General features: G+C 39.5%; 1 protein-coding gene across 19 annotated transcripts in view; it reads left to right on the top strand.

Annotated features, from left to right (window-relative positions):
* Positions 1 to 11,026, top strand: part of ZNF521 (zinc finger protein 521) — a 348,179-nt gene extending 337,153 nt beyond the window's left edge. For all 19 annotated transcript variants that reach the window (XM_056823812.1, XM_056823825.1, XM_016431652.2 and 16 more), the window contains one exon: positions 10,201 to 11,026. In XM_056823812.1, coding sequence (XP_056679790.1) covers positions 10,201 to 10,230 — 30 coding nt within the window. In that variant the 3' untranslated portion in view covers positions 10,231 to 11,026. The remainder of the gene's footprint in view (positions 1 to 10,200) is intronic.
* The last annotated feature ends 4,013 nt before the right edge of the window (positions 11,027 to 15,039 follow it).

Here is a 15,039-nt window from a genome sequence, read left to right as displayed (position 1 = left end):
CCTTCCTTCCTTCCTTCCTTCCTTCCTTTCTTCCTTTCTTCCTTTCTTCCTTTCTTTCTTTCTTCCTTTCTTTCTTTCTTTCTTTCTTTCTTTCTTTCTTTCTTTCTTTCTTTCTTTCTTTCTTTCTTTCTTTCTTTCTTTCTTTCTTTCTTTCTTTCTTTCTTTCTTTCTTTCTTTCTTTCTTTCTTTCTTTCTTTCTTTCTTTCTCTCTCTCTCTCTCTCTTTCTTTCTTTCTTTCTTTCTCTCTCTCTCTTTCTTTCTTTCTTTCTTTCTTCCCTCCTTCCCTCCTTCCCTCCTTCCCTCCTTCCTTCCTTCCTTCCTTCCTTCCTTCCTTCCTTCCTTCCTTCCTTCCTTCCTTTCTTTCTATCTTTCTTTCTTTCTTTCTTTCTTTCTTTCTTTCTTTCTTTCTTTCTTTCTTTCTTTCTTCTTTCCTTCTTTCCTTCTTTCTTTCTTTCTTCTTTCTTTCTTTCTTTCTTTCTTTCTTTCTTTCTTTCTTTCTTTCTTTCTTTCTTTCTTTCTCTTTCTTTCTTTCTTTCTCCCTCTCTCTTTTCCCCTTCCTTCCTCCCTCCCTTCTTCCCTTCCTTCCTTCCTTTTTCTTTTTCTTCCTTTCCTTCCTTCCTTCCTTCCTTCCTTCCTTCCTTCCTTCCTTCCTTCCTTCCTTCCTTCCTTCCATTCTTCCTTCCTTCCTTTCTTTCTTTCTTTCTTGATTTCTTTCTTTCTCTCTCTCTCTTTCTTTCTTTCTTTCTCCCTCTTTCTTTTCCCCTCCCTTCCTCCCTTTCTCTCTCTCGTTTCCCCTTCCTTCCTCCCTCCCTTCTTCCCTTCCTTCCTTCATTCCTTCCTTCCTTCCTAATCAAATCATACTGTTTATTTTTGCTTTGCTTTAAAAAGGTCTTTTGTTTGTTTGTTATTGTTGTTGTCTAAAATAGAAGCTCATAAGTCACATCCCCTCCCTTACCTTCACCATCTCTGAACCAGAAAGCCTTTTTAGGACTTAACCTTCAAAGGCTACTTTTAAAAATATTAATATAATGAATATAATATTAATGTGGTTACTATTATCTAAGCCATAACTAGGATAAGATGACAATAGCCTTGCCCTAGGGCACCAAAATTTAGAGAGTGAAAATATGTGAACTCCTTCAATAGCTAGAAGTAACTCTGGTAACTAATTCTCCCTCCTATGAAACTGAATTAATATTTTGGGCCTGAGTGTGTGTGTGTGTGTGGTGTGTGTGTGTGTGTGTGTGTGTGTGTGTGTGTGTGTTGGACTTTTTTGCCATGGTGTGTGTGGGGGCGCAGGTGTATGATTTAACCAACATAGGGAATTCTGGTTGATGAAAACATATCTATCAATGCATATAGGCACCTGATCTGAAATTTTTAGGCTTAGCAGATTATCTGGGATGCTCAGAAGTTATGTAACTTGTCCAGACTGATATAACCAATATATATCCAAGTCAGGACTTGAATCTAGGTCTTCCTGATACAGAGGCCAGTTTTCTATCTATTAAACCACACTACCGCTCAGTAATTATCTTATGTACTTGTGTTATTTTCATACCAGAAGTTACAAAGATAATATAAAGGAGTTTTATGTTGCCTGTCCTGGGCCTCAATGTTCTTGCCCCAGATAAGGCCTTTTTTTCCTTTCTACTGATTTTGGAAATTGTCCTCTGGTGCACTTTATGCAGGTGATGAACTATCAAGATATTGTTCTATTAATATTCCTTCCCATTTTGTGGTGGTCAACAATGAAGTCCAAGATCTAGACAAGATGCTGTCTCTCGAGGAGCCTTATAAGAGGGGGCAGTCTTAAGAACATGACGTTAGAGATGGGAGTATAATCAAGCCTGTCAACACTTGGAAGTTGCATTTCCCAGACTTCTGTGCCCATGTGAAGCTGCGTGTGTTTGGGAGATCCTAAGCTTAAAATAGTAGGACATGGTGGAGTAAATTCCATGTATAGGTTGTATGAAAATGGAATCACCAGGGCGGATATTTACAGTAAAAAGATGGACTACTTTGTTCCTATTTCAAAAATGCATGCAAACATATGTGTGTGTATTCTGCTTTGCATTTTAAGTAGAAATAAACAATTTCACTGTTAGATGTGGGCAGAATTCAGAAAGAAAAAGTCTGAATTAGTCATCTGTTGTAGTGCCAAGTATGAAAGAGAAATTTGAGCCTCATTAAAAAAACAACTGGATCTCAGGTTTAAAAAGAAATACAGTGTGATACAAAGAATGTTTTGTGCTCCTCAGCTGTCTGTAGATTTTTTGAGCTGAACTTCACACTTGTAGAAAAAATAATAAAGAAAGATTCTTTCAAATGGGGTGTTAGCACCTTTATAGGAGAAAGTGTTTTTGAAACTTTCTGCCATTAAAGCATAATCTTTAAATGGATCTTCTTTTAAAGGTGTGTTGTGAGTTTGATTTTTTTTTAGCACTCCCACCCTCCCCCTGAAAAACAACTGTTCATAACTGGGATTAATGGTTTGCAATTTTCAGTTACTTAGACATGGGGTCTCCAGTGGATGGCTTTTTGCAGCATTGAATATGGCTCTCTGTGGGATTACAGAAGTTCTCTTCCTACTTCCTTTTCTTTCCTAACCCCCTCTCTGTCGATGTTGCACTGATGTACTTCTCGATTATGTAAAACACTCTTTCCTTCATTGGAACAGACTTTTTTTTCTTCTCTCTCTCTCTCATAACCTGTCATTGCATTAAAGTACTTTGGGGACTGTGAATTGCTGTGTAAAATTGGTGAGATTACCCACTGCTTTGTTCTGTAGCAACCAATGTGGTGGTTTCCTTAAGACCTGAAGAGCTGAAAACCACTATGCTGGGAAGGCTGCTCATCGATGGCCTGTCCAGTTATTCTACTTGCTCTACTAAAGATTTATGCCTTCAGTATCTCTAGGTTGACTTGTGATAGTGTGATAAATATAGTAGTAGTTGGGGCAAGTGCAACCCAAGTTTTTTTCTTCTCCCTCCTCCCTTCCTTTGTCCCACTCCCACCCCCATCTTTCCAGCTTTACCTATTTCCTTTTTTTATTTTTAATCTTTGTCATCCATTTCTTTGGAATCATCTATTTTTGTGGTGTCAAGTTGGAAACTAATGCCAATCTTATTTTCGTTCTTCCATATCATATGAAGATAACTTTCAAAACTCAAAAATTCCCATAAGTCTTAGATATATTACTAGAAAGGACATGAGAGGTCATCCAGTCCAACTTCCTCATTCTAGAGGTATGTAAATTGAAGTCTAGAGAGTTGAGTGACTTACTGGAGGTCACAAAGTTAATAAGTAGCAGAGCCAAAATTCAATCATAGATCCGAGACCTCCTAATCCAGCCCTGCTGTCATTGGTTGGTCACTTCTCCATGGGTCATAGCATTGAGACCGAAGACCACAAGGCATTGAAAATGGGGGCCAGACTCCCATTTTGAGGAAACTTTTCACTTCTGACTTTTTTAAGCACTCTCTCTTCTCCCTGACTTCTCTCCAAAAGGGTAAATCGTTTGCATGTGTAATCAGCATTTACATTTCTTCTGCTTGCTTTGTTGGATAGGTGTGAGGCCAAAGTGGAGGGATGTTCATAGAAACCTCCATTCCAAGATGGCCATTCATCAGTTTTATTTTTTGTGCCAACTTTCTCATGTTAAGGAGTGCTCATGTTTGAGTTGTTTATGAAATTGAATTATTCTCTCTCACATTGCGGCATCCATATTCACAGCTCACAGGCTCTCATTAACAGACTGGCCTATCTCTATGTAACTAGGAAAACTCTGACTCCTGGTTGGAGTAATTATATGTGATTAACATACTAAAGTAGATGGCTGTTACTAGAGTAAGATTGGAAATCTAGAGTGTGTTTTGTTTTTTTAATTTTTGCCTATCACTCCATATCATAGTATAAACCAGTCTTGTCAGGGATGTGATTACTCTACTTTGCCATTAATTCCAACATTGATTTGAATCCCAACTCCGCTGCTTACTGTGTATGTGATCTAAGACAACATTATCTCTGGTCCATCAACATAAGTAATTCACCTTCCGTGGTTTGAAAACATTTGTGGTCCAAAGGGAAGGACACTGACTGAAGTCAGAAGTCCTAGGAGCCACTTTCACCTTTGATGCTTACATTGTGGGCGATCTTGAACAAAGTACTTACCTTCTCTGTAAATTATGGAACTGGATAACTGTGGTATCTTTCAGCCCTACATCTACAATCTTATGAGATAATGGCATGTTTTAAAAATCTGGAAAAGAATGTCTGCTATTTTCTTTTTACCCCTAGCATACTACTGAATTTGAAGTATCCTTCATAGGCAGGAGAACATTGTAATAAGAGCTCTTCCTTTTCACTCTGAATGAAGAACGTATCTAAATTCTGTCCTTTTCAGTATAAAGACAAAATTTCTTCCAAAATATCTTAGTACTCCAACTATGGAGTCCAAGTTCATTCACACTGATTTTCTATGAGTTTAAATATTTTTTTCTTTTTATTAAAATCCCCCTGTGGGATCACAGGATCATAGATTTAGATTTAAAGGGGATCTTAGGCCATTTTGTTCCAGTCTTTACATTTTACATATAAGAAAACTGAAGCCAGAGAAGTTCAGTGGCTTGACCACACACAATAATAAGGGACAAGACTGAGATTTGAAGCCAAGGCTCCCTTCATTCCATATCCAGTCTTCTTTCCATTTTACTAGGCTTTCCTCATTGATGGATTCATTTCAGTTTCATTCCTTCTGACAGAAAATTATTTAGTGCCTATTGTGTTCCAGGGACTGTACTAGTTACTAATACAATAACAATATTTTCTGCCATCAAGAAGCTTATTGTCTAATAGAAAAAGAAAACATTATGAAAATTATGCCTTTGTATACTGAGCTATAGCCCAATTGTTCAGAACCTGCCCAAATATTTTAAAAAGGATTTACAATATGGTGGTTTCACATGCATGTGTTCTCAAGAATTATTTGGTTTTAAAGGGATAATGATTAAGTATTCAAGGATTAAATAGCCTCTGGGTACCTTTGGTTTTTTAATTTGTTTGTTTGTTCATATTGAGTAGAAATAAATAGTTCATTTTTAGCAAATATTTCTTAAATATCTGTTCTGTGTGAAACATCATTCTAGCTATTATAGGGGATAAAGAGATTCAATAAATCATGAGCTCTGCCCTCAGGCAGCTTAGAGTCTAATTTGGGATATATGACATGAACAAATAACCTCAATTCAAAATGATACAGACTCCAGGCCTCAAATAGTATCACCTGTTTGAGGTCTGACTGGGAAATATTTCAATGGGAAAAGGATTAAGGAGGCTTTATGGAGAAGATGACATTTGAGTTGACTTAAAAGATGGCTGTGATTGTGGCGAGTAGAAATGAGGAGAGAAAGGAGCACATTTGGGCACAGGTGTAAGTCCCAGAGAAGAAGAGTATTGTGTAGGAAACAAAGATGTGAGAAGTCCAGTTTACCTCCACCAATTGCGTAGGGATGAGAATTATCTAAAGAAAGGAAGGGTGATGCCAAATGGTGGAGAACTTTGAATATAGATAGATAAGGTCAAGAAATATTCACTTTACCTGGCAGGCAGTGGGGAGCCATGCATAAGAAATCTTGTGGTGATCTAAAGCATAGACTGGAAGGAAGGAAAGGTAGGAGCAGCAAGACTGATGAGAAGATAAATAAAATAGTGGTGAGTATGAGTGAGGGTCTGAACCAGGCTCCAAGATATTTCTACCTCCCTCTTTTCGCCTCAGGAGAACATGGGGAACTATTCTCTTTTTTGACTTGACCTATCCTGATAAGGCCAAGGCAATTTGGAATGTGAGGCCTTGAGAGTGAACTTTATATACTTTAGTCATTTTTTTATGTTTTACCTTTCATCTATTTATGCATTTATAAACTTTATATAAAATTTTTATTTTTAAAAATATGAAACTTTCCTTTTGGAAAACTTTAGCAGAATCAGAATTGCTGTACCCCCTGTACACCATTAAACAGATTTCATTTAAAAAAAAAAAAGCAGATTTGCACAAAAATTGAGAGAAGTAAAGAAGTAATGAGGGAGGTAGAAAAATGAAATAGAAACATCAGAATTTTCAGCATGGATTACTTGGTCAATGATGTCACTTAAAGAAGCAGGAAAGTCAAGATGGGAAGGAGGCTTGCAAAGACAATATCTGAAGAGAAAAGAAAGACAGATGCCTTCAGCGTTGGACATATTCTCTTTGAAATACCACTGAAGGCCATGTTTGGGCATCTAGGAGGCAGTGTGGAATCATAGAAAGAGAAGTACATATGGAATTGTAGAACCTGGTTTCAGTTCTGGATCAATGACTACCTGTGTGATCTTGGGCCACTCTCTAGGCCCACATTTCCTCATCTGAAAAATGAGGCTGTTGTATTAAATGATCCTTTCCAGTTCTTGGCCCAATGATTATATGTATAAGGAAGGCTTGAAAATGACCTACTCCCATAGCACAAAGAGTGTCACAAGCCAGATTCTTTTGTTCTGAATTTGTCTATTCTAACTCAGCATTCCAGGGTTCTCCTTGATTTCCCAACCCTGCCCCCCCCCACCCTCCCCAGGCATCTTGTCTGAGGTTCCTGAGAATAGTCAGAACTGTGAGGGAAGTTGTCTTCATCAGACTCCAGCAGAGTCTTAGAATAAATCCTTAGAATAAGGGTAGAGAGAGAAGTGCGTCTTCATTTCTCTTTACCCTTATCCCTTCCTCCTTTTTATTGCACTTCCCTATGGAGCCTTCCTTTGGCCTCAGTAGAACCTAAGCCTTTTGAAGTCAGGAATCTGCTTCTGCTGTTACAGGCACATCGTGTAGGGGCTTCGTCAGTGTTTAATTCAATCAGACGTTCCCTACCCAGTTAGATGGGAAGAATTATTAGCGGAGACGATGTTCTTCTCTCCTCATGAGAGTGTCCACTGCAAGCCTCATTGGAGCTGACTCTAGACACTGACCAGGAGAGCCCAAGCTGCGCAATGGGCCAAAGCCTGCATTTGACTTAAAGGGAACTAAAGTTCATCCAAAGCACTATTGAGTGCAACATCTGGGATGGAGGAGCCATTGAAGCCTCTGCAATTGGCCATGTCACCCTTCCCTCCCCCCCACCCCACTCCACCACAAACATACATAAAAACAAACTCTTTTTTAAAAATAGCTCCTTCCTTCCATCTTAAAATCAATATTAGATATCAGTTCCAAGCCAGAAGAGTGACAAGGACTAAGCAGTTGGGGGTAAGCGACTTGCCCAGGGTCACAAATCCAAAAAACCCAGAGATTATATTTGAACCCAGGATTCCCCATCTCCATCTCCAGGCCAGACTCTCAATTTACTGAGCCACCTGGCTGCCCCTGAGGAGGCTCTTCTTTTTTCTCTTTTTAAATAAAAATGTATTTAATTAATTAATTTAGAATATTTTTCCATGGTTACAATATTCATGTTCTTTCCTTCCCTTGCCCCCACCCATTCCTGTACCTCATGTGCAATTCCTCTGGGTTTTACATGTGTCATTGGTCAAGACTGAGGAGGCTCTTCTTAAGAACTACACAAGTCAGGGCAGCTGGATGACTCAGTAGATGGAGAGCCTGAAGATAGTAGGTCCTGAGTTCAAATCTGGCCTCAGACATTTTCCAGCTGGATGATCCTGGGAAAGTCACTTAACCCTCATTGCTTAGCCCTTACCACTCTTCTGCCTTGGAACCAATATGCCATATTGATTCTAAGATGGAAGGTAAGTGTTGAAAAAACAACCAATCCCCCCCCCCAAAAAAAAAAAAAACTACACAAGCCAGGACACAGAGTACCTCTCAGTTTCATTCAGTCAAATTACATAAGCAGTCAGTATTTTTTAAATGGTTACTAAGTGCCTAGTACTGAGTTTACCTTCTAGGAGTCAATATTTAGAACCCACATGACCCAGGTGCTAAGGAAGCTTGCTCCCTGACTCTGAGGTCTCCTCCCTGCTACCAGAGGGGTTTTCCTAAAGCAATCTCCCCCGGCTGCTAGTGTCTGCTCCTGGGTTTCCTCCATGTGTCTTATTTGCACTCTGGCTCCTCGAGGGCAGGGACTGAGCCTGTCCAGTGCCAGCACACGGTACACTGTAAGAACGTCAGAAATGATTGTTGACTCCCAAAGACAGATACTTTACCGCAGGAGAGAAAAGTACATAATCAACAGACATTATAATATGTCACGTTTTTAGAACCGTTCGTAGGAAAAAGAGCAATATCCTCACAATAACTTTGTAAGGTAAATAGTCCAAGAATTGTTTTCTCTGTTTTATGGAGAGGAAAAACTAGGACTCACGGAGGATAACTTAGGTCATATACGTAGCTAGACTTTGGTCTCCGATTCCAATCCCAGGAGTCCTTATGCTATATCACATTGTTTCCCTCTCTCTATACGGACGGGGCCAACAGGTATGAAGGGGAAGAGTGGGCCAGTTGGGGTTGGGTTCATTTTTGTTTGCTTAGTAATTTTTAGTCGTGTCCCACTCTTTGTGACTCCTTTTGGGGTTTTCTTGGCAAAGATACCAGAGTGGTTTGCCATTCGCTTCTCCAATTCATGTTATAAATCAGGAATTTATGATTTATAAATTTTTAAATTGGAGGAAACCAAGGCCAAAAGTATTAAATAATTTTCCCAGGGTCATCCAGTTTGCAAGTGTCTGAGGTCCCATCTGAACTCAGGTCTTCCTGACTCTAGGCAGAGTACTCTATCCACTCTGCCACCGAGCTGCCCTTGGGTTGAATTGGTAGTAGGGTTGTGGAGAAAGGGAGTCTAGAAAGGTTTTCTAGAGGACAATGCAATTACAAACAAACCAAAAAACAAACAAACAGGGAAATATAAAATGCATAGGATATTCAGGATGGCCTTATATATAAAATGATATGTTTTCTACTCATGTAGAAGATACCGTAAAAGTCATTTAACCCAACTTCATCTTTGAGCAAATAAGAAACTAAGCCCCAGGGAAATGAAGTGACTTACTTAAAGTTTTTTAGTTAGTAAGTAGCAGCAGCAGGTTTTGAACCTAAGACCCTAAAGCCAGTTTCTACAGTACCACCCTGCCCCTTGAGTAAGTAGATTTTTAAAAATGGTTGTAATTGAGGAACAGAGTGATCCATTTTCCAGCTGCAAAAAATGCATGTATTTCCTATCTAAACAAATCACCTAACTTTTTAATACCCAGATTACATCCCAGATGAGAGGCTGCATGTGGTTCTGTGGTGTAGTGGTCATAGGGCAGCGAGGCATCCCACTGAATAAAGAGCTAGGTCTAGAGTCAGGGAGATTCATCTTCCCAAGTTCAAATCTATCCTCAGACACTAACTAGCCATGTGACCCTGGGTGAATCACTTAGCCATGTTTCCTTTCCTCATCTGTAAAATAAGCTGGAGAAGGAAATGGCAAACCATTCTAGTATCTGCCAAGAAAACCCCAAATGGAGCCAGGAAGAGTAAGACTGAAATGATCGAACAACATGGCGGCTATAGGAGGTCCCAGCCTTGAAGTCAGGAGCCACCTTGACTGTGCAATGCTGGACAAACCACTTCATCTCTCAGATGCCCCAGAACTCTCTCTCCTGTTTGAAATAGCAAAGCAGGGCATTTTACATTGCCAAAGGGAGTTCCTCTGACCTCTGTCCCCACACCCCAGCTCCCTAGATGAATGAAATCATGGGTAGAGCGGGGAACAAACACAACGGATCCACAGTGTCCTGGTAAAATGGGTCTGTGAGATGGCACAACAGCTAGAGTGCTGGTCCTTGAGTTGGAAAGACCTGAATTTAGATCTGACCTCAGATACTTGCCTACAGGGTGACTGTCAAAAACTCACTTAAAAATCTCTTTGCCTCAGTTTCCTCATTTGTAAAATGAGGGTCATACTCATTACCTCTGCCTCCTAGGGATGTTGTGAAAATCAAATGAGAGAATAATGAGAAAACCTTTAGGTGTTATATAAGTGATTATTATTATATTATATTATTATTTTATAATTTATTATATATATAGCATATAATTATTATATTATATAAATGATATATTATTATTATTATTGATCACTGTTATTACTGAAGTCACCTTTTCTTATATTGGTGAAAATAAAATAATGCATACCTTTTTCTCCTCTCTAATTCTTTTTTTCTCTCTCTCTTTTTCAGAACCATACGATGACCCAACACAGCAGTTAGTGCAAGGCCTATCTCTTGAGGACAATTTCTTTTGTGGCACAAAAAGGGAACATGTTTTACTCTTTGCACGAAACCTTCATTGTTAATGTATATTATTCAGAAACATTGTATTGTACCATAAGACTTGTATTATCAAAACTGTTGGATGTTCATGTGTTTGAACTTTTGAGCACCGGATAGACCTGTATATAAAGTGTTGCACATGTATTATGTTGTCTGATACTAAAATGGTCTTATAAAGACGCGTGGACTTGGGCCCTATTCAAGCAAGATTTAAAAAAAAAATAAAGTGAGCAAAAAAGGCTTAAGTAAAAGTGTTGCTTTCAAGGAAGAGCAATCAAAAACAACTGAGTTTTTACGTCCCAGCTATGTTTGGGCTTCCTTTTCTGCATACTTAAGTCTGGAATCTCTCTCTTTTTGGTATTTCAACCATTGAACCCAAGACTATTTTTTATTGCTGAAGATTCTTGCAAACTGTGAAGAGACTTTCTCACAGAGCAGAAACCCACAACTGAATAAGGCCCGTATATATATATTTGTAAGCCTTGCGATATGACAGATAGCATTATCATATATGCAATAGTTGTTATGTAGATTGTCAAAGAAACTTTTTTTTTTCCTGGATACCATTTGAAGCTTTGAGTGTTCAAAATTTTCCTTAATGATTTCACACAGCCAAATTCTTGAATCAGTTGAACTAACCTGTATGTTACTGTTATTAATGTTTACTCTGCGGTCTGAACCTGGAGATTACTGGAATTGTTTTCCAAGAGGAAATAAATTCAGTTTACCATTATGTATGAGTGTATCTGTGTTTTATTTTTTCCCAGTTACTCTGCCATTAAAAACCTAATTGGTTGCACCCTCGGATAGGAAACCTACTCTTGAGAGACTGTCTCGGGCTTCTGTTCTGCTCCTGTACATTATAACCTCAATCATTTTTAACCTTCTCACACGGGGCCAAATTCAGCTGGGAGCATTTCCATCATGTTCCATAGGATAAGAATCAGACCTAATAGACTTCGGCTCATCGAGATACTAACAGGTCACATTGTACTTGAAAATTCTGACATCACAGATGGATGAGATGGCTGTTTTCTGCATAATTTGCAGCCCAATTCATGTCATGCTGTGCAAATCTGAACTCGAAGTAGATCGCTGCAATTTGAGAGGCAGTTTGGCTCATGTGTATTTAAGGAGCAGCCCTGTTCATACAATAGACAAAGCACAACGGCGAGTCAGTCAGACCGGGAGCAGTTCTAAGCCCGACACCGGCTGCCGGCCTGATCTCGTCCAGAAAGGTTTACCTGTGGGTTCGCGCAGCCAGGAATCCGGGAGGATGATGGGCCGTGGGTGCATCCATCTTTTTTTCTTTTTGTCCTATTCTTGGGGAAAATGGTTAATAATGCAAACAGGAGCCCCATGGTCAGAGTTTAGCCGAAAGGAAATACAAGAACAATTGCAAGGTGTGGATTGAATCCTTGGTTATGTGTTGGGACAGCCTTGCTTTTCCTTCTGACCTCATCCTGGGTAATAGTTGGACAACTGAATATTAAAAAGAAGGTCCTGTGGTCAAATCAGTGTGACCCTGGGCAAGTCACTTAATCCGGTTTGCCTAGCCCTTATCACTCTTCTGCTTTGGAACCAATACCTAGTATTGATTCTAAGAAGGAAAGTTAAGGAGTTTTAGAGGGGGGGGGAAAGCAGATTTAATTCAGAAGATATTCAACCCTACCCCCTCCAACTTCCTTCAGAGGACTGGCCCCAGTTATTCTGTGACACTATCATCACAGTAGAGTAGGAAAGAAAGCTGATGTCTGCCATGTGCCAGCCCACTATATTAAGCTATAATATATTTATATATTATTTATATATAAATATAAATAATGGGAATGTAACTACTATTATGGTCCCCATTTTACAGATGAAGAAAACCAAGGCAAAAAGATTTTTTTAATTTAAATTTTAATTTAAAAGACTTGCCCAGAATCACCTTGCTAGTAAGTGTCTGATAACTGGCTGACTTTGAAATCAAAATCTTCTTGATTCTTGACCTATTGCTCTATTCACTGTGCTACCTGGCCACCTGGAAAAGCCCTCCTTGTATGGAAGATCATCTTAACACCTGGCTGGAAAATTCTAATTCTGTACCTTAGAGAAGTCAATTGATCACTCCAACCCTCAGTTTCTTCATTTGAAAAATGAGGAGAATGTTTTAAATGTTTTAAGTATATACTCTGCTCTTGGTGGGGGGAAGGCACTTCTATGTTTTTAAGTTTATTTAGAATATTTTTCCGTGGTTACATGATTCTTGTCCTCTCCTCCCCTCTTCCCTCCCCTCTCCCAGAGCTGACAATCAATTCCACTGGGTTATACATGTATTATTGCTCAAAACCTATTGGGGAAGGCACTTCTAAGCCATCAAGACCTACCTAGTTAAATTCTATTTGTTGTCAGTTTGCTTCTCCATAACACCCAAGGAATATTATCAGATTTTTTTCAATGAACATGCAGAAATTCTCATCTTACCTTTCAGAAGGGGAAATGAAGGCACAAACTGTCATTTCATTTATCCACGGATGGAGCTGCCATTCCCTCTTGGGGATGAGTATGGACTAGAGAGGAAACTAGTTTTGCAGTAAGAAATCATGCATGTGTTCTTCCACTCACTGGCTGAATGATCTTGGATAAGTCACCATTTCTCTAATTTCAATCAGGAAATGATGAGGTTGGACTTGGTGGCCTTTATGGCCCATATCAGCTCCGGCAGACAATGATGAAACCTGGGATACCAGCGACCTCGAGGATAAATTCACTGCAGCCTTGGGTCGGTTGAATAATTTAAATATTAACTGCCAGCCCTATCACTGGCATATTAGTTATCAAAACCAAAGTTTGAATCCAGTTTTAAATCCATTCCGGAAACACCGATTTCATAATGATTAAAGTATGTATAACGCTGAGTGGTTTCACCAATGTGTCTCATGTATATGCATACATAGATTTAGCTTTTTAAAGGGAGTGAAACCTACATCTATACATTCCACAATGGATTGTCAGCATGCTATTTAATTAAAAAGCTTTTTCACTGGCAACATAAATAATGAAGCATGCTGAGAATATGCTGCAAGTGCATTCATAATTAAAATACTCAGCTATATTTAAAAAAATTAAAATCTCTGGTCTATTCAAGATTTTGCATTTAAAATGAATAGCCACAATCCATCAAGATTTTTTTTAAGCTTTAAAACTTATGATTACTAATGAGTGGGTTGGATTTTACAAAAAGAACGTGAGCCTTTCTGCATTCTCTGGGAAAGCAGGTGCCGGTGGATGGGTCTTAAGTTACCTTTGACAGCGTCTCTTTACAAACAGAGGCATGCGACGCCAAGTAAACCCCAGGAAGTTAGAATGATTAGGAAGTCTCCTAGCCTTATGTTTGTAACAGTTGGGGTGGGGAAGAGTCACAAGATTAAACAGAACTGTTGCAACATCCTAAGAAAACAGATTCATCTCTAGTCACAGAAAGAAGACTCCAGGAGTCTGCGACTTTTTATATAGATTCCTACAGCAGGCGATATGGAACAGTGGATAAGAAAGCTGACCCTGAAGCCAGAAAGATCTAGAAATTCTGATTCCGAGACATACTAGCTATATGACCCTGGACAAGTCAATTCATTACAGAGAAATTGTCTACTGGATTGCTAGGAGGGATTTCCTCCTTTGGACCATTTGCTGCCAGCCCCTTTCCTATTTCTTTCCCTTAGAAAATTAAATTGAAAAGGACTTTGATGTTCAATTATTTCCATTCTTATAATTTTACAGATAAGGAATCAGAGACCCAAACAAGTGGATTCGTGTGGCTCAGAGTCCTAGTGTAGCAAAAGTTGTCGCATTCCTTTAAGCCCTTTGAAGCTTGCAAAGTTCTGTCTCTCCTATAACTCAGAACATTGGGTTAGTCAAGATTTTTTTAGATTTTATTAGATTTTATTTTTAGATTTATAGATCCATGTAGGGGCATGGTCAGGGCTAAAGAGGAAGCAGCAAGGCAGGCATTAGCACTGTTCTCCCATCTTCTGGTCCATCCTCCTATCCATCACACCACTGTCTATTCCTTGCGGCTTGTCAATTCTCATGAATAGGATGAAAATCTTCAGAGTCAGGGAGTCCTCATCCTGTTTTCTGTGATTGATTAACCTGGTAGTCTTGGAAGTATTTCATTTCTTTTTGTAGTCCCATTTGGATGGAATACTCTTGAACTTCCAGGAAAGAAAACCCATTCAAAAAGCTGGATACCGCTGTAGAATGTACAGCTCTCCATTTACCCGGCGCTCCAGGTCTTCCTACCATCTATCTCATGGACAGGGAGGGAGCATGCATGGAAGGTAATGAGAACTCCACTCATGTGAGTGAGAAGAATGATTGGGAGTAAAGTGGCCCAGCATGGGTTGCTGGCAGAGCCCCTGCCTGCCACCCAGGCCCACTTGGCACCTCCCTCCTGGGTCTGTATCTCAGAGGGATGAGGAGTCGCCACAGCTATCTCAGCCAGATTCCACAGTAATGAAGTCAGCTGTCAGCTCCTTGGGAGGACAAGACACAGAGCCCCTTTATTTCCAAGCAGGTGTTGCAGCACATTAAAGGTTGAATTCCATCTTGTGCTCACATCCGGAGTGAGCCAGTTTGCAGGCAAGCACAGTTCCTTCTGCAAAGAGGGAAACTTGGCAATGGTGGAGGCTGAGTACTTAAATGGCAATCAACTTCTGGCTCATATCAATTAATTCCTTCATGGACTTTTGCCTAAGTATAGCA

Source organism: Monodelphis domestica, chromosome 3 (genome assembly GCF_027887165.1).
Source record: "Monodelphis domestica isolate mMonDom1 chromosome 3, mMonDom1.pri, whole genome shotgun sequence".
NCBI classification, from domain to species: Eukaryota; Metazoa; Chordata; class Mammalia; order Didelphimorphia; family Didelphidae; genus Monodelphis; species Monodelphis domestica.
Note: the sequence above shows the minus strand (reverse complement) of the source record. Positions and strands in the feature narration are given on the sequence as shown.